Below are 19,377 nucleotides of genomic sequence, written 5' to 3'. Positions count from 1 at the left end.
TGCTTCTACTTCCTGGGTACCCCGGTTAAAGGCATGGGTGGCTACTCCCTGTGGAGGTAGCCCGCTTTAAGTGAAGCCATAGGAAGAGTGTTCTGCAAAACTGTCTGGCTTGACACCAGGTCGACAGCCCCACAGGGCTCCGCAATGTCCACAGAGGGGAAGAAGTGGATGGCATAGACTCGGGACTAGATGGAACAAGGTTCACAAATAGACACAGAGACAGGCTCTTTACAAAAGAACCAAGAAAACCCTGGGATCAACTTTATTGCTGATGGGTGCAGCCCCCCCCCCCCGCACCCTTGGTCTCTCCAGCGGTCCAAAGCCTCCACAGGACAGCACAGTGCTTCGGCTCCTCGAGGCCAGAGGCAAGGAAGACGACCTGTGTCCAGAACCTACCCCTGGCCCAGTCTCCCAACTCCCACCCACCCTATTGCACATCAAATCATGTAAACATGGCTTCAGGCATGGCCTGGAACAGGATTGAGGCAGATAGATGTGTAAACGTATTTGGGACCAGGAACTAGAGCGAGTCCCCCAGCTCCACTGGATGCTCAGGCCACAGCTACATCTGAAAAGGCAGGAGGCCGGTCGGGTCCCAAACTCTGGCTCAGATTAAGCAACAGTACAGACGGTCTGTCCCCTCTGTCACCCACTCTCTCAGATTCCAGGTCCCGAGGTCCAGCCACCTAGGGCTCTCCTCCAGACCTGGGCAGTGCCCAGTTTTCTCCTTCTCAACCCTCAGCTGGAGCTCATTGATGCTGTTTCTTCCTAGAAGCCCGAGGGAAACCGGAGACAGGCAGTGGCAGTCTGTCCAGCCCTGGAAGACAGAAGGTAGGCTGTGAGAAGGGGCACAGGTCAGCTCCTCAGAGGGGAGGCGATAGGATAGAACAATGGGTCAAACAGGTGGGTAAACAGGTAGCACCTCCTCTTCCCTGCTGGGGCCACCCCTGCTTCAGAAGGAGCTCCCCCGCCACCCTCCACCAACCAGCCCACACTCTCTTACCAAAGGCTCGAATCAGTTCTGCCCTCACAGCTGCAGTGAAGGTCTTCACCAGGCAGAGTGTGGTGAGGCCGGCAAAGGCTGCATTGTAGAGGAATACGATGTAGAAATTGCCTAACCAGTTGAAGCGTCCAAAGTCACCCAGCAGGTCAAACCGTGTCAGCCCTGAAGTACAAAGTCCGCCATCAGAAGGGGGAATTCCCCCAGCCCTCTCCTCAAAGGAGCCCAACTTTCTGCTGCCTCCTAGTGGCCATGACTGAACATCACAACTGTTACCTAGCATCTGTGATGCATGCCTTACAAGCCCATCCCCAGGCCAGATCAGGCCGACTCAACCGATCAATCAGCCAATCAGCGCTGCTGTTCCTCCTCCCAGAGACTTGTTTGTATCTTTTCCTTCAGCAGGGCTGCTGCTGGCCTCAGGTTATTCTAGGTTCTCAGGATTATAAGTGGCTCCTGACTAGGAAGCTACACATTGGCAGAGTGCAGTCATCACATTGCTTCCTATCCCAGTCCCACTTCTAGACAGCCGGCTAACACCGGCACGCTCCTTACACGCTCGGGACCTGTTTCTTCTATGTAAACAGAGAAAACAGCGGACTACGATAATGAAGGCAGTGTACACTTGGTCTGCTTGTGCCAGGCACTATTAAACCACCCACCTCTGAGACAGTCTCCTGTCTGGACTATGCAGCTGAGGATGACCAACAGCTTGTCATTCTGTTACCACTAGCTTTCCAGGACTGTAAGTGTAAGTCACCATGCCTAACTCCTTCTAAACCCCTGTCACAACATTTTCAAGTCCTAGACCTGACCCCCCATTTAAATACACATTCCTACTGCATCTATCCTGGACTAAATGATGGACCAGTAGGCCTAACTTCCTCCACGTTCTCGTGTCATAGAAGAGAAAGCACGTGTTGAACACTCCTATTACAAAATCACAAATGTGGGCCAAGAGAGATGGCTCACGGGTAGCTACGTGCTGCCAGCCTGAGTTTAATTCCCCACATGGTCCAAGAGAAGAACTAACTCCTGGAAGTTGTCCTCTGATACAGTTCCCACCCACACATAAATGTAATTTTAAAAACTCAAAAACAGGTATTAAAAGAAAGAGTTCCCGGCACTACGGAAGCTCAGACAGGATGATTAGTAAGACCTGGACAGTTTTCTTTTACATTAGGTTTTCCTAATGTAGCTGAGGTCTGAAACTCCCTACTAAGTTCAGATTGTCTACCCCCACCCCCACTACTCACCAAGGGTTCTAGAGAAGACAGGGAGTGCTGAGCTGAGGACCAGGAGGCAGACACAGTTTCCGATTATCTGGATGAGAGCAGAGAAGAGGCAAAGTTGGCAAGAGCCGACAGCGCTGCTGGGTGCAGTGGTCCCTGCCTTTAATCCCAGCATTTGGGAGGTAGAGGCAGGAGGATCTCTGTGAGTTCCAGGACAGCCAGGCTGTTACACAGAGGAACCCTGTCTCGGAGGGGGTTGGGGGTGGGTGGGTGGGGGTGGGCAGCGGAGATGGGGGGAAGAGACTATCAAAATAAAGCTGCCAGCTTGCAGCACTCCTGCCACCCCCCTCCCGCTAGCTACCTGTGTCATAGATGTGTCGTGCCACCTAGGTCTCAGGCTTCCGAAGAGTGGAGAGCTGTAGAAACCCACCACTGAGGACACCATCAGGTAACTGCCACTGGGTTAGGGAAGAACCTGCTAGCTTCTAAGAAGTAATGACTGCCTCTCAGGCCTGTTCAAGATCAAGGTTTTCTGTGTGGTGTAGACACGTGTGCGCAGAGGGCCACAGGTGGAAACGGGGTATCTTCTGTCATTCTCCCGTTACCTACTATTACGCTGTATGCCTGTGTACATGCATGCCACTGCACATACAGGTGTGCACACACAACCTCAGGGGTCAGTTCTCTCATGACACTGGGAGTTCCCAGAGACAGAGCTTGGGTTGTCAGGCTTCTTGCATAGCAGGCACTTTTATCTACTGAACTGTCTTTTTAAAACAACATTTCCTAGGGCTGGAGGGATGGCTCAGCAGTTAGAGCACTGGCTGCTCTCCCAGAGGTCCTGAGTTCAATTCCTAGCTCAAAACCGTCTGTAACTCCATTTTCTGGGGTTCTAACACACATATGGGCAAGACACCACTGCACATAAAAACAAACTACTTAGAAAGACATTCGTCTAGTTGTGGGGAGGGGAAGGTATGTGTGTGTGGATGCAGATGCCTGCAGAGGCCAGAAGAGAGTGTCAGGCCCACACTGGAGTCAGACAGCACTGAGCCACTTGGCCTGGGTGCTGTGACCTGAACTCAGGCTCTCTGGAAAGAGCATCAGGCACTCAGGAACAGCCGAGTCCTTGCTTGCTGAACCATCCTGCCAGCCCATTCCTTACTACTTTTTGGGACAGGGTACTTCAATCCTCAAGTTTGGCTAAACTGAGTCTTGAACAAGCCACCGGGATCTTCCTGACTGTGCTTCACAGACGGAGTTATCTCCCCAGTCCTCAAGACCAAGTGTGTCCTTTTTTCTGAACCCGTTAGATGAAGATGTACGGCCTCTCTAGTGCTCCTCCCCAGTGCTCCCAGGGGTCTATTAAGAGTCCTGGGAAGCAGGTTTGGTGGGCAGAGGCCACGGGAGTTTCCAGAAGGATACAAGATCAGCACGACCTGGATGATGGCGCCAAAGGATCCCAATTTGGAGAAGGAGACCTGGCCCAGGGCGGCATCCTATGAGGTGGTGGAGGTGGCATTAGTGAAAGACATTCCCACCGTGAACACCAGGACCACCCAGCCTTTCCTCTGTCCTCCACTCTGTCTCTCTCTCCAGCCTCCCCCTTGACCAAATAGCTTATTCTGGAACCCATGGCAATCGGCCTGCTTCAGGTAGTCCGACAGCAGGAGACAGTCCAGCCTCCCTGCCCTTTCAGAAGGAAGCCCCCAAGAGCCATACCTGCATGCCCCGTGGCATGGCAGCCTCGTCAATGAGCAGCTCCAGGATGTGGACGGCCACAATGAGCACAGACAGGCCCTGTGTGCAGAAGGCCACCAGCTCCCATCACCCCACTCCTCCCACAGCTGAGCCCGGTGCAGGGTTACAAACACTCTCTTTAATTTAGCACTTTCAGTTTGCTTCCCTCTAGCTGCTAGCATCACAGCACTTTGAGGATGTTACTCAACAAACTGCTTCCAAATGGACGGACTACAAAAGCCTAACTAGGAGAATACCTACAGGGTTGGGGGAGGGGTAGCTCTGCAGAGCACTCTACTAACATGTGCAAATTCCAGGATCAATCTCCAGCAAAGCCCCCACCCCCCATGATCTAGGAAAAGATACCTTTTAAGATTATTCCTGAAGTCCTAATTTATTCTCACTCCAAGGCATATCTGCATACCTTCCCAGTGACTTTGTGATTTGGGGCAACATGGGGACTACAACATGGGGACTGATGTGCTCGGGACAGCACATAAAGTTGGCCCTTTTAGTGGCAACGTCTACTACGGATGACAACGTACATCTCTTTTCCTCCCTGAGGAAGCTAAAGTACCAAGGACCCACTTACTCCCAGGCCGTGCCACCAAGGCTAGTAAACCCACCGTCAACACCAGCAAGCACAGCATGGCCAGAGGGTAGCCCAGGTTCCGCTGCCAGGCTGACGCTTTCCGCCGCTTTTCTGTGCAGGGGTGGGATGTTGTTAGTAAGTACTTGGAACAAGGACCTACTCTCCTTGGGTAAACTACCAGGCCACGTACCCAAGAGGACCCTCTGTGCCTGCAGAGCCAGGACCTGTCTATGCAGCAGCTCCATGTCCAGCGGCAGCCAGCAGGACGTGGGATCTGAAGGCAGAGGACATACTTCCCTCCAGTACTCAGTCCTTGCCAAGGCCAGGCCACCACCACCCAGGCAAGGGGAGGTTTAGACTCACTGCAGATTCTTCGAGTCAGAGCTGCCTCCTCAAAGGCTGAGCAGTTCAGCTGTTCCTCCAGGTCTTCCAGTAGCTGAGGGCAGCGGACAGGGAGAAGCTGTCAGAGGCTCCCTGATCCCGACAGCTCTCCTACATCTCAGTGTTTCCTCTAACTCAGATGCACCATCCTGTGCCCAGCAGCTTTGTCCTATCCCTTCCAATTCCCTGTGTTCTGATCAGCTCCATGACAGGGGTGGGGGTGGGGGAAGGGTGTGGCCTCCTACAAGCTGCGCACAACACAATGCAGGGCCATTTCATGGTTCCGCCTCAGATGCAGGAAAGTGACCCTGCGCAAGAGGCAAGGAGCACTACATACCCGGGGCTTGACCAGCAACTTCCCAGTGACGGAGAACATGCGGGCGAGACCTAGTGGAGTGCACACTGTGGGCACAAGAGCTGGTCAGTCACATGCCAGACCTTTCACTCCCTCCACATCCCTCCCCCAACCCTTCCCCTTCCACCCTAACTGTAGCCCAAGATGTCTTCTTCCTCTCCCAGATTCTGACACTCACCCAGGAGCAGCAGGACTCCGAGGAAGGAGATACAGGAATAGAGATAGGGGAGGTAGTACTCCCAGAAGTCTAGGACAATAAAAGCCATGTCAGCTTGTCCTGCTCATGTCTGATCTCTAGGAGGTGACAGGGCGCAGGGTCTAGACAAGAACGCATCTCAGACACCTACAGTCAAGTAGCACAGATGGGACAGCTGGCCCAGAGATGGGGCAGCAGGTACACTAAGGATCCTCATTCATATAAAAGGACAGCTGTCGTCTGATGCAGGCGACCAAGGGTAAGTATAGCCAGATCCTCTCCCACATCAGGCAAGGCAGATATTACCATGAAACTTCTCAATGCTAAGATGGGAGGCCAGGTATGGTAACATACACCTGTGATCCTAGGAGAACCAGGATGTTCAAGTGGAAAGTTTACAACTGTTTATCATCTATTATTCATATATTTGAAAACAGGTTTCACTAGTAGCCCCCTGGCTGGGCTGGAACTCAGAGATTCACTTGCCTTTGCCTCCGGAATGCTGGGATTAAAATCGTGTACTACCATGCCTGGCTGATTACCTACCTTTTAAATCACTGTGTGGCCCCAAGGGGATATCTCTGTGTGCTGGATGTGTACACAGTCTATCCAGCCCATGTTCTTTTGTTTTTAAGACAGCACTTTCTCTATAGCCCTGGACAGCCTCAAACTCATTATACAAACCCACGACCCCACAGCAGTGACCCTGACTAAGTCTCCTGAGCTCAAATTACAAGCTCTAAAGAGTCAGTCTTAGGAGGTATGATGGGGAGAGGGGTGGCTCAGTGGTTAAGACCACTTAAGAGCTGGCTGCTCTTCCAGAGGACCCAGGTTCAGTTCCCGGCACCCACAAGCCAGCTCACAACCACCTGTAGCTCCAGTTCCAGAGGATCCAATGACCTCTTCTGGTTTCTGTAGGCACTGCACAGATGTGGTTCACAGACAGGGAAAATACACATACACACAAAAGCAAATCTTTAAAAGAGAGGAAAAAGCTGGAGCTCTGTTTTGGTTTAGATATAAAATGGGCTTTCAAAACTTGAATGTTGGGCCAGGCAGTGGTGGTGCATGCCTTTAATCTCAATACTCAGGAGGCAGAAGGAGACGGATCTCTTGAGTTCAAGGCCAGCCTAGCCTACAAAGTGAGTTCCAGGACATCCAGAGCTACACAGAGAAACACTGCCTTTGTTTGAAACAGTCAAACAAAAAAAACAACACTGGACTGTTGAAGACCTGGTGGCCACTGCAACGCGCAGAGCTTAGCATGCACAGTTCGTGAACTCGGCAGCACCTGAGGTTCGTCACACACCGAGACTAGCTGCAGGAGCAGAGCCTGAGACCTCTGAAGCCACGGGAGCCAAAACTTCCCCCTTTAAATCAGTGACAGACAGTTTAATTCTCACCATAGAGTGACTCCCTGCTGGCCTTGTCATTGTCTACAATGGCAGATGCCACCCACACCATGCCCAGCACAAGCAGAGTGAGGAGTATCAACATCACCACTGTCTCGTAGACCCGGCCCAGGACGCCCTACAACAGGAAGAAACGGTTAAAGCCGAGGAGGGGGTCAACGTCAGGAAGGAAGGAGACACTGGAACTATGCCTGGGCTTGAGGACTGAGGATTCAGAGACAGGAAGAGTGCTTCTCTGTATTCACTTGTAAGCCCCACCCCCAGACACCTTCAGCCTCCTCCTCTGTTTGGAGGACACGGTCCCTGATGTCTACAGCACTAGAGCTCTCTGCTCAATCACCTCTGGTTCTGTCTGCCCAACGCAAGGATCAGCAGGGAAGCAGAAGGTAGTGGAACAAGTCTGGAATTCCTATGCTTCCTGGTTTCTGGTAGTAGCTACAAAAGTAAGGTAGTAACTCTCCTGCTTAGAGATCTGTCTCAATTTTAACTCTCAATAGTTCTATAAAGGATGGGGCCACGGCACTGACTTCTCATGTTACTACAGCCTCCGACTCCTTGTTCCAGCCCTTAACTTTGACTGAAGGCTACAAACTATCTGCTGATGCCACCTCCCTAGAATAGAGTTCTGCTGCTGGCTCAGGTTGACTAACACTTCATGTACTTACCTTTCTGGAGCCAGCAAAGCCTTCAGACTCTGTGAAGAAATATGCAAAGGGCATAAGGAAGACGAGGGACAGATTGGAGAAGAGGAAGACGAGGTTCCAAAGACCTAGAGGAAAAGCAGAGCTGGTCATGGAGACTGATCAACAGGTGGGAGACATGACTGCCGAACCTGAGGCTGCCGGGTCTCCTACTTACTTGCCCAACTCCCTACCCCACGCTCTGGTCCAGCCACATACCATGGATGAGGGAGCCGTTGAGCCACTGGATGTAGTAGTTGCGCGGCAACGAGAGCAGCACCTCGTTGCTGATGATGGAGAACGGCAAGAGTAAGACGGCGCCCAGGGCGACCGCCAGGGTAAAGGTGCACAGCTCCAGTCTACGAGGGGAAAAGGCTATGTCAGCCCAGCACTTGCCGTCCCTGCTGCTCTAGAAGCCATTTCTTTCCCAAGGGCACTCAGGGCTTTTAGAACCAGCGGTAGCGATGGGAAGGAGCTATCCATCTGGGCTCTGCCCACTGCTATCCCAGCCTAGTCCTCACCTACAGGGTAGCCTTGGCACATAGGATGGGCACAGCTCAGGCATTCATGGGTACCTCGTTACCTGCCATGTCACTTGTCTGGGCTATCCCAGGACCATGATACATCCTACAGGGCCCAGCAGTAATGCTAACAAAGCAAGGGGTGTGGCTCCTCCTCTCTGCTTAGGGATCCAGGGTCTGAGCTTGCCTCTTTAGATAAGAGTTTAGACACTCCATATGGTATGCCCTTTAAGAAGGCATTAGCACAGAGGATAAAGGCCAGCTAAAACCCAACCTCATAGGGCTGCACCAGCTGGAAACAAATTCACAAACGCAGACTAGAGCCTTCCCGTCTATCAATGCAGAGGGCATCTCCACATTCCTCTGTAGGTGCTGCTACTGACCAGACAGTGCCTATAGCGAGCCTCTCTTCTAAGAACCAAACATTCTTTGCCCTCAGGATTTTTTTTGAAGGGGTGGAGGGGGTTGAGACAAGGTTTCTCTGACCCCTCAGGAGTTTTTAATTTTCACCAAACCCTGTTCTGTTTCCATCAGCCTGTCTCCCCCTTCCATTCCCCACCCATGTTGACAGGAGGTGAAGCCAAGCTTAAGCCATTTCTTGGTGACTCAGGCCCTAGCCAACATCCTGATCGTGAGGCTCCTAGAAGCTCCTGGCCTAACCAGGGAGACAGGAAGAACAGCTTTTCCAGCATCCCTGGGTTGAGGTAAAGCCAGAAGATGGCAGAAACAGGGTGGAAGTAGGAACTCATCTCATTGGATGGATGACAGTTCCTTTTCTCCCGCCTCCAGGGGACTCCAGATCCCAGCTCCTAAGTCACTGGAGTTGGGCTTGAGGGTAGTGACACTCACGCAATCTTGTTAACTGTGGCATCTTCATCATCCACTGCAAGAGACAGATAGGAAAGGGAAGCACCAAGACATCAGAGGGCAGCTCTGGGACCAAATGCCCCCCCCACTGAAGAAGTGCTCACCAAGAGGCTCTGGTAGATTTTAAACTACAGGCCTCACAGCCTGTTCTCCGAACAAGATGCCAGTGTAATGATCAGGGTCCTTGACCGTTACACAGAAGATAGACCCCTGAATTCCCTGCCCCTCTCCTTCCTCCCCACTGTCACTGTCATAACAGGTTCCTCTTTATATGGGCTCAGATACAATAAACACAGGGCAGTCTGTGAGGTTGTTCACATCAGGGCCTGGGTGAGGGAAAAGAAATGCTAGAGGGGAGAAGGAGATTTCCAGAGAAAAGTTCTCAAGGGGGGAGTACCAATGGAGACAGCTTGGCTGGGTGTTTGAGCAGGTTGGGTCTAGGCTCTGAAACAAAGTGTTTTCTGTCCCCATCAGAGATGTATGGGACGAAAAGCCACAGTCTGAGAATACTTAGGTTCTACACAAATAAAGACTATCATCAGCAAACCTTGGGAAGCGCTGGGTCCCAGTGGAAGAGCACTAGGAAATGAGCCAACATAAAACACACACCAAGATTCACCCTGCAGTTGCTACTTAATTAAGGTTTACAGAAGGCTCTCATTTGGTCGTCCCCGTGATAAAGTGGACTTCAGGACGCTTGTTTTGTAGGAAGAAATAGGACTAGAGAAGCCAAATGAAAGCCAGGTGGTAGTGGTGCGTGCCTTTCATCACAGAATTTGGGGGGCAGAGGCAGGCGAATCTCTGTGAGCTCAAGGCCAGCCAGGTCTATATAGTGCGTTCCAGGAAGACTCAACTACACAGAGAAAAAAATTTAAAAAAGGGAAAAACTACTCTGACAGCAATGTGGTAGCATGCACCATGGAGCCCAGGATCTGGGAGGCAGAGACAGGAGTTCAAGACCATCCTTAGATACATAAAGAGTTCAAGGTCAGGCAGGACTACAGGAGATATTTTCTATAAAACAAAACCAAGAGAGAGGTATCTGATTTTGAAAAACCCACAATAAAACATGAGTTTGTTCTCTAACTTAAAAACATATACAAATAAACTAAGTAACAAAAAAGAAAAGGAGAAAGAAGTAAAAGCTATGTAAGGTGCCCAAAGCCCGGAGCTTGGAGACATCTCACCTAGACCTCCCACTCACTTCCCCTCAGCTTTCGTGAACAACAGGGGCTCCAGAGGCAGAGACTGCAGAACAGCCCAGCAGTCCCCTGTCCTCTCCCAGAAGGCACCATCACACCTTCCTCCGAGGCCAGCCCCATGGCAACCAGGACTCTGGCTGCGAGTGGGGAAGTACCTGTGGTGAACTCAGCAGGCTTCTTGAAGCGGGTCAGGAAGATATGGCAGAGGATGTAGAGTGTTGCAAACAGAAGTATTGAGATCTGTGGCAAAAAAAAAAACAACCTGGAATGAGAAGTTCTATAGCCGCTAGCACACTGCACAGCCTCAAGGGCCTCCGTATAAAGCTCCAGACATAGTGGGACTCTCTACATGTCTTAGGTGCCTTCTTTCTAGTTAAGCTACAGGGGGAGGGAGGGAAGGCTTTAAGAAGGACCAAACAGAGGTCGTCCCTGGGAAAACAATGCTAGCCCAGCCCTGGTACTGTGCTGGAGCCACAAGCGTCATGCACACCTTGAGAGGCTAACAGAGAAACTCGTAGAAATAACACATTACGCTCGCACACACGTGCCCCGCATCCTAAATCAGGCCATAGAATGAGAGAGACTGACTTTGAGAACATGCTAGGAAAGGAACGGGATTGAGGAAAAGACGTCTGCGTTGTCTTGGCACGTCCTCTTACTCAACTGCAGTTGCTGTGACGAGAAAGTATGCTCCAGGCACCGCTATGTAAGAGTATCATCTGGAGAGAAGTCAGAACGTCCGCTCCAAACGAGGGGCCGGTTAGCTTAAGAGAAGGCTTTAGTCAGGCCCAACATTTCCAGAGCTGGTAATCTGTCACTTTAAACATAGTCAATCCTGAGACCCTACCACAAATAATTTCCAACTTCAGGGCCAGGTATCATAGGACCCACACATGGCCTTGAGTGGTTAGACCTCCAGATAACAGGACAGAAGCTGGACAGATAATTAGTACAAGCATTACACCTCCATACTACTCCAAGGTCGGAGGAAAAAAAAGAAAAAAAAATGCCATTACATTTGAGGTAGCCACAGACAAGGTCGATCTCGTGTGTCTTCTAATCTCCAAGATAAAACCGACCCTAAAGGAAATCTGTACAGTGACAAAGAAGAGAACAAGAAAGTCCTGCACTTTATACTAAAGTGGTAGCTTTTGATTTAGGGAATCCCTATAGAAGGGGCCAGTAAGATGCAGCTGAATTTTTACAGCAGACTGTTCTGCCCGTTTCGGTCTTGAACTTGGATAATAGCCAAGAAGGTAGAAGAGCTCAAAAGGTCAGGCTTGGAGTCCCACCCACTTCCAGCACAGGCTAAGAGACTAAGCTGTTCTCTCTCTCTCTCTCTCTCTCTCTCTCTCTCTCTCTCTCTCTCTCTCTCTCTCTCGTTTTTCAACACAGGGTTTCTTTATGTAGCCCTGGATGTCCTGGAACTCACTCTGTAGACCAGGCTGGCCTCAAATTCAGAGATCCGCCTGCCTGTGCCTCCCGAGTGCTGGAATTGAAGGCATGTGCCACCACCTTCTATCTAAGTTGTTCTCTAGTTTCTAGATGGAGCCACATGCAGGAGGCACTAGAAACTTTCACCTGCCCTTGGCTGGAGCCAATGTCCTAAGCTAATGGCTTAGGAGGCAGAAACATCCTGAGCCGTTTCTGAGGGCTTATCCCTCCAGGCTGTCAGTATCTCCTAAGGCCTGGATGTGTCTCCATGATATGCCCAATCCCCGATGTGTGCCTCTCCCAAGGAACACATAAGGGATGCCACACCCGTATGCCCTCATTGATAAGGGCAGACCTAGGTATATCTTGTTTCCCTCTACCCTTTCTTCAATCTAAGCGTGCCTAAGGGTAGCCTAAAGCTCAGCCTGAGAAAACTGAAGAATGACTCCATCCAGGCCCTCCCCTTTATCCACTAAGACCTCTTTCCACTCATGTAAACCCTCTCCTTTTCATTTAGTATGTGCAGAGCTCTGTAGAAGCAGCAGAGAGATTATCATTCAAAGCAGGCCCAAAGAAAATATATTTCCCTAAGTCTCACTGGGTGCTCCTACCCTAGAGTCGTACACTGCAGTGTGGAAGGCTCAGCTGCAGTTCTAGGTTACGCTAAGGGCATAAGGAGTACAGGCTAGATGCGCGCAGGATCATGGCAGACCCCGGACCCCCGTGACACCGCCCCACCACACACACACACACACACACACACACACACACACACGCACAGGAGAACTCCCCAAATGGCTGGAAAGCTGGAAACCCTGTCTTCTACAGTGTCAAACAAATTAGTCGGAAGTGGTGCGGGGTGTGTGTCATTGTATTGGCTTGTGTTTGGCACGCTGCATGCCAGAGGCCCAGGATTCAATCACAGAAGGAATGAAAACAACCACTACTAAAGGGGTAGAGAAAACAGGCGAGGAAACCTCGGTGTTCCTCCATCTCCACTCCTTACAACCCATCTTCCTTAGTGGGAGGACCCACTACAGCCCCCACTCTTCCCTCGCCCCTCGCGCTACCACCGCACCTCCCTAGTTAACTGCTCAATGTGACCGGGTCTCTCTTCTTTCCAACATCAGGCATGGTTGCCCTTCATCTACTTTTAAGGGGAACACGCACATCAACTTGTCCCGAAGCAAATCCATCTTTTTGGAGAGGATCAGACGCTGCTCCACACTAAAGGACTCACCGCCAGGAACACCCACGGGGGTGGAGTAGAAGGGGCGGGGGAGGGGCGGGCGGCCGAGGAACGGAAACCTGGCGGCTTTGTTTACGGCTCAGAGACCCAGCCGACTCGACCCGGGAGTTCACTATCCCGGCCCCGGCGCTCGCAGGGGTCGAGGTCCTCGGAGCTCGGGCAGCAGGACTTCCCATCTCCACGGCGGCGCGCCCCTCCCACCTCGGCCCGGCCCCTTCCCGCCCAGGTCCCGGACTCACGATGCACTCGCGGACTCTGTCGTGGAACAGCTGCTCTCGCACGGATAGCACTTCGTAGTCAGCTGCTTCCATACTCTGCTCAGCATGACTGGGACGGGGGTGTCTCCGGGCCCGGGGAGGACGAGCGGGGATGAGGCCGCCGCCGCCCGCCAAGCACCCGGACCCAGCCTAAGAGCCTCTCCTCGCTGCCCGTGACGGAAACTCAAGGTAATCTGGGGCTCAGATTCTGCGGTCGGACGCCCCGCCTTAAAGGGGCAGGCCCCAGCCCGCCTAGTCTTAAAGGGCTCGGGTCCCCTTCGGTTCCCTCCCCTTTAAGGTGGGGTCACTCGCAGTCACGTTTCAACGCAAGTACCCGCCGCCCGGCTACGCGGAAGTGCCAGCCTTGGTGCCCAGTGACGACACAAGGCCTGGGCGGGTTTCTTCGGAAGAGCGGAATTTATTGGCTCCTCGGAGACTGTCGGTCATCGCTAGGGGTGCGCTGATAGGACATCCTGAGAAAAGAGGCGGGATGTTTTTGGCCTGTCGAAGCTGCTCTAAAACGAAGAGTCGGTGTGATCTGCGGTCGAGATGTTCCAGGATATATATATATATATCCGCCAGGATTTTAGTTTAAACGAATTAGGTCGGGATCAGGCCAACCCGTCGAGATGTAAGCACCACGGGGCTTTCAGAAGGGACGGCTGCCTGTAACCTCAAGGACCTATAGCGTTTTCTAGAAGTGTATTTGTTACTGGAGTAACCCCTGCCACTCCAGACAGCTTTCGCACAATTATTTTTGTGGAAGGCCTTAAAATAAGAGAACAAATAGTTAAAAAACAAACAACAACAACAAAAACGAATAGGAGACTTAAAAAAAATGTCATGAAACTTTTGTTTTGTTGAGACAGGTCTTGCTATGCAGACCAGGCTAGCCTTGAATTCTCCGCGATCTTCCTCAGCTTCCTAGTTGATTGCTAAGTAATAGTCATGTGCTACCAGGCCCAGGCTATCCCAAAACTGAGGAAATGTCATATTGGTGAGTCGACTGAGTAAAACATTAGCTCCCAAACGTTAACTACCTGCTATGTGCTGTTTTCTTTATAGCCTTTCTCTAATTTTAGTCATAACAGGAATTTGAGACTAGAAAATAGAGGTTGGCCCGGTCCTACTTGAGGCTTAGAAACCAGCTGGGCATTGTGGCACACATCTTTTATTTCAGCACTAGGAAGGCAGAGGCAGGTGGATCTATAAATTCAAGGCCAGTCTGGCCTTTACGTATGTTTTAGGCCAACCAGAGTAACATGGTGAGAACTTGTCTCAAAAAAAACCAAAAAATACATCATCCTTGTGTATACATTTATGTTTACATAGTTGGTCCACTGCGTTGTTGGGTTCCACATCTGTGGGTTCAACAATCTCAAAAACAAAAGGAAAACAAGAAAGCACCTGGGAGGGGTAGCTATAGAGATGGTTCAGTTGGTAAAGGGCTACCCTGCAGGGAGGAAGAGCTAAGCTCCATTCCTAGCACCCACAATTAATTACTAGTGCATGCTGGTGAACCCAGCCCTGAGGCTGGGCTGGGGAGGTGCGGACAGGAGGACCCCTAGGGTTTACTGATTAGATGTAGCCCCAAGTCTTCGTGAGAGACCAAGTCTAAAAACACATCTGGGATACTAAGAGAGACCCTGTCACAAAAAACAACAGCAGAATACATCTGGGGTTGGTAAAGAACTTAGCATGTGCAAGATCTTGGATTTGATCCCTAACACCATGAAAAAACAATCTTGGGAACAAAATTATGTCTGTACTGAACATGTACAGATTTTGTGTTCTTTTTGTTTGTTTGTTTGTTTGTTTGTTTTTTGAGACAGGGTTTCTCTGTGTAGTTCTGGCTGTCCTGGAACTCACTCTGTAGACCAGGCTGGCCTTGAACTCAGAAATCCACCTGCCTCTGCCTCCCAAGTGCTGGGATTAAAGGCATGTGCCACCACCGCCCAGCTAGGTTTTGTGTTCTTGCCATTATTCCCTAAGCTATTTACATGACATTCACACTGTATTAAGGATTATAGGTGCTCTAGGGTGGATTCTAAATATTCTGGGTGATATGCATACGTTATATGCAAATTCTATGTTGTTAGGGTTTTTTTGTTTGTTGTTTGTTTTTAAAACAAGGTGTCTCGCCGGGCGGTGGTGGCGCACGCCTTTAATTCCAGCACTTGGGAGGCAGAGGCAGGCGGATTTCTGAGTTCGAGAGTTCGAGGCTAGCCTGGTCTACAGAGTGAGTTCCAGGACAGCCAGGGCTACACAGAGAAACCCTGTCTCGAAAAACCAAAAAAAAAAAAAAGAAAAAAAAAAAAAAAACAAGGTGTCTCTCTCTACATAGTCCTGGCTTTCTTAGAACTCAGTATTTAGAGAGGGCTGGACTCAAATTCACAGAGATCCTTCTGCCTCTCCTCCTGTTGCTGGAATTGTAGACATGTGCCACCATGCTCCATTCTACACCATTGTTTTAAGATTTACACTTATACATGTGTTCTCTCTCTCTCTCTCTCTCTCTCTCTCTCTCTCTCTCTCTCTCTCTCTTGTGTGTATGCTCTGTGTGTGCGTGTGTGTATATGTATGTACATGAGAGCAAATTCACGCCAAGATGCATGTGTGGAGGTCACAGGACATCTCTGGGGAGCTAATTTTCTCCTTGCACAGTGTGGATCCCAGCAACTGAAGGGAGGTTATCAGACTTGGCCAGCAGATGCTTTTAAACGCCACCAGAGTCCTCAGATACTTATTTCAACTATGAGAGTCATTGTGCTTTAATGACAGTATTGAAATGCAAATCAGGTTTGGCAGAGGTGTGTTGGTACAGGCCTGTAATTCCAGCACTCAGAAGCACAGAAGGACGGAAAGGTTGAGGCAGAAGGGTGTAGGTTGGCCAGTTCCGGTTAGTAAATTCCAGTCTAACTGGGACTACCTAACAAGACCTTGTCACAAAAATAAACTCAAAATAGACATGGTCTCAACAAAATAGAACAAAGGTAACTAAAAGGCCTAGAGTCAAACCAGAGCATTTCATTCCTGTTAACTGGCATGCGTAAGATTCAGGTCTATGATGTGCCAGGTTAGGCATGGTGTGTAGAGAAACATGAAGGGCCTAGCTCCTCCCTGATAGAACTTAGAACCTGTAGGAATGATAAACAGTGAGGAGGAGGCCGGGGATGTAGTTCAGTAGGCAGAATGCTGCCGGAGCACCCAGAAAACCCAGAGTTTGCTCCCCAACAATGCATAAATGGGTCAGGCAGTGTATACATCTGTAGCCTCAGCACTTGAATACAGAGCTCAAGGCCAGCCAGAGGTACATGAAACACTGTCTTAAAAAATTTTTAAAATGCAGCTGGGCAGTGGTGGTGCACGCCTTTAATCCCAGCACTTGAGAGGCAGAGGCAGGCAGATTTCTGAGTTCAAGGCCAGCCTGGTCTACAGAGTGAGTTCCAGGACAGCCAGGGCTACACAGAGAAACCCTGTCTCAAAAAGCAAACAAACAAAGAAAAAAAAATTAAAAATGCAATGTGGTGGCGTACACCTTTAATCTCAGCACTTGGGAGGCAGAGGCAGGGAGATGTCTGAGTTTGAGTCCAGCCTGGTCTACAGAGTGAGTTTCAGCACAGTTAGGGATACTCAGAGGAAACCCTGTCTTGAAAACCCAAAATATAAAAACATAATGTGTCTGCAGCCAAAAGGACCACTCAATGAGGAGGCTGGAGAGAGGCTCAGTGGTTAAAAGTACTTATGGCTTCTGAAGAGGAAAGAAACAGGGGTCCAGCACCTAGAGCAGGTGTACCTCCAGTTCTAGGGAGTTCCAATAGTCCTGGCCCCTTAAGGCATTCATCCACACACAAAGGACACATTGAGGTGGTTTGAATGACAATGAACATAGGCTCATTATATTTGAATACTTTGTATCCAGATGGTGGAACTGTTTGTGAAGGATTAGGAGGTGTGGCCTTGTTGGAACAGGCATGCTACTGGAAGTAGGCTTTGAGATTTCAAAAGCCCCTGTTCCCTCTCTCTCTGCCTCCTGCTTGTGGGTCAGATGTAAGCTCTCAGCTACTGCTCCAGTGCCATGCCTGCCTGCCTGACCCACGCTCCTCACCATGATGGCCATGGACTCACCCTCTAAACTCTAAGCCCCCAATAACCTCTTTTTCTATAAGTTGCTTTGGTCTTAGTGCCGCATCACTGCAACTTAAAAGTCACTAAGATGCAAATTGGTACCAGGAAGTGGGTCGTTACTGTGACAGACCTGACAATGCTGGTTTGGGGGGACCTTGGAAGACTTTGGGACTTTGCACTAGGAAATTTAATGAATGTTGTAATTGGGGCTTAAGAGACAGTAGTACTGGGGTCAGTGTGAACTATGGAGGGCCAGCTCCAAAGGTTTCAGAAGGAACAATATTAACAACTGGGCTAGAGCCATTCTTGTCCTGAGAATCTGCCTGAGACTAAACTGAAACGTTTGCCAACTTGAAACCCTGGCAGAGGGGACTTCAGACAGTCTCATGCTGACCCTGTGTTTAATCATTAGTTAGCAGTGCTCCTCTGCAGCTCCTCCAGGAGAGAGAGCACGTGGGACAAAGAGAAACACAAAAGGAACAGGTGAGGTGACAAAGAGCGTCGGGAAACGTAAGGCTGGAGCCAAAGCTTGTGCTGAAGGACGGAGGAAGACCTGATGCAGAATCCAGCAAAGGGAGTGGTGGCCTCAGACCAAGGCCCCCACTCAGCTAAGTGTGCAACTACACAACAAAGGAAAGCAACCAATCAAATCTCATGCAAATATAATTCAAGGAAGGGGCCAGGTTCCAAAGAGCCAGCCTAACATGGCAACATCAGCTACATAGTTCCTTCTTTCTTTCCTTTCCTTCCCTTTCCTCCTCCCCTCCCCCACTTTTTTTGGCCTTTTTTTTTTTCTTAAGATTAATTTATTTTATGAGTACACTGCCATCCTTTTCAGACACACCAGAAGAGATAGTTGCCATTCCAGATAGTTGTGAGCCACCATGTGGTTGACCTCGGGTCCTCTGGAAGAGCAGTCAGTGCTCTTAACCGCTGAGCCATCTCTCTCACACTCCTTACAACCCCCCCCCCCCTTTTTTTTTAAGAGTTTCTCTATGTAGCCCTGGCTGTCCTGAAAATCACTCTATAGACCAGGCTGGCCTCAAGCTGAGAGAGACCTACCTGCTTCTGCACTTCCCGGCTGGGACTGCTGCTACCACCACTGCCACCCAGATGGTTCTTTCTTTTGAGTCTTGAAGGATACAGGAGTAAAGGAGTTGTAGCATCTTCCCCCATGATAAAAGGAGAACCACTGTGGCCAGGTGAGTGGCAGGGAGTCCCCTCCTGGAGGTCAGAATAGACCATCTCACGAAGCTATGAGAGTGAAGCCTGATTGCACTGGAGACCCCAAAGCCTTGGAGGTGCTAGAACTGTGGGGTGTCTGCCAAGGAGAGCTCCAGACAGGGAGTTGGAACCAAGCCAAGAGAGAAAAATGTGTCATAATCAGCAAAGCTGGAAGAGTAGAACCGTTCGAGTCCTTGGACTTAAGACACAGAATTACAGGACCTGGAGTTTGCCCTGCTGGTTTTCTGTCTTGCTTTGGTATTTCCTCACTATATCCCATTTTTCTCCTCTGGAATGATAATGTATATTCTGTTCCATTATATGTTAGAAGTCTGCATTTTATTTACAGGAGGTTATAATTAAGAGACTGCTGTGAGTCTCAGAAGAGACTTTGTTGAAAACTGAACGACTAAGGGGACTTCTGAGGTTGGACTGCACTGGAGATCATTCTTGTGGTGGTGGTGGGGTTATTATGATATTTTGCACTACACAGTTAGTGGATCTAAGTGGGAAGGACTAGGCGGTGTATGGCCTTGCTGGAGGAAGTATGTCACTGGGATGGGCTTCGAGATTTCAAAAGCCCAAGCCAGTTATCTCCCTGGCTCCAGCCTGTGGGTCAGATGTGAGCTCTCAGCTACTGCCCCAACGCCATGCCTGCTGGCGTGCTCACCTTCATGATGGGCATGGACTCTAACCTTCTGGAACTGTGAACCCCAAATTAAATGCTTTCTTTTATAAGTTGCCTTGGTCACGTTTTTTGGTTGTTTTGTTTTTGTTTTGTCACAGCAATAGAACAGTAACTGAGACATTCATACACATAATTTAAAATATTAAAAATAAAGTCTGTTTAAAAAATAAGTCAGGTGTGGTGGCACATGCCTTTAATCCCAGCACTCTTTAAAAAAAA

At 50.0% G+C, this 19,377-nt stretch overlaps 1 protein-coding gene across 2 annotated transcripts; it reads right to left on the bottom strand.

Annotated features, from left to right (window-relative positions):
• Positions 1-232: 232 nt before the first annotated feature.
• On the bottom strand, positions 233-13,478 carry Lmbr1l (limb development membrane protein 1 like). 2 transcript variants are annotated; one of them, XM_028788285.1, is made up of 17 exons: positions 13,101-13,478; positions 10,334-10,418; positions 8,959-8,992; positions 7,808-7,947; positions 7,574-7,677; positions 6,900-7,026; positions 5,479-5,547; positions 5,283-5,347; positions 4,928-5,000; positions 4,755-4,838; positions 4,599-4,675; positions 3,955-4,032; positions 3,658-3,731; positions 2,594-2,684; positions 2,257-2,323; positions 1,004-1,165; positions 233-817 (listed from the first exon to the last, which is right to left on the bottom strand). In XM_028788285.1, the coding sequence occupies exons 1-17, from the start codon at positions 13,170-13,172 to the stop codon at positions 750-752; spliced, it is 1,470 nt and encodes a 489-aa protein (XP_028644118.1). In that variant the 5' UTR covers positions 13,173-13,478; the 3' UTR covers positions 233-749. The 2 variants fall into 2 exon arrangements, with proteins under 2 accessions (XP_028644118.1, XP_028644119.1); XM_028788286.1 differs by having other exon boundaries at positions 282-817; positions 1,004-1,081; positions 13,101-13,316.
• Between the last annotated feature and the right edge of the window lie 5,899 nt (positions 13,479-19,377).

This window comes from Grammomys surdaster, unplaced genomic scaffold (genome assembly GCF_004785775.1).
Source record: "Grammomys surdaster isolate TR1022 unplaced genomic scaffold, NIH_TR_1.0 125742, whole genome shotgun sequence".
Lineage (NCBI taxonomy): Eukaryota > Metazoa > Chordata > Mammalia > Rodentia > Muridae > Grammomys > Grammomys surdaster.
This window is presented reverse-complemented; position numbering and strand designations above follow the sequence as displayed.

Coding starts and splice junctions, on each gene's coding strand:
- Lmbr1l (XM_028788285.1), bottom strand. CDS start 13,172: ATGGAAGCAGCTGACTACGAAGTGCTATCCGTGCGAGAGCAGCTGTTC. Junction 5,001..5,282: donor AGTTGCTGGTCAAGCCCCGG/GTATGTAGTGCT, acceptor CGCTGCCCTCAG/CTACTGGAAGACCTGGAGGA. Junction 1,166..2,256: donor TGTCTTCTCTAGAACCCTTG/GTGAGTAGTGGG, acceptor TTTGTACTTCAG/GGCTGACACGGTTTGACCTG.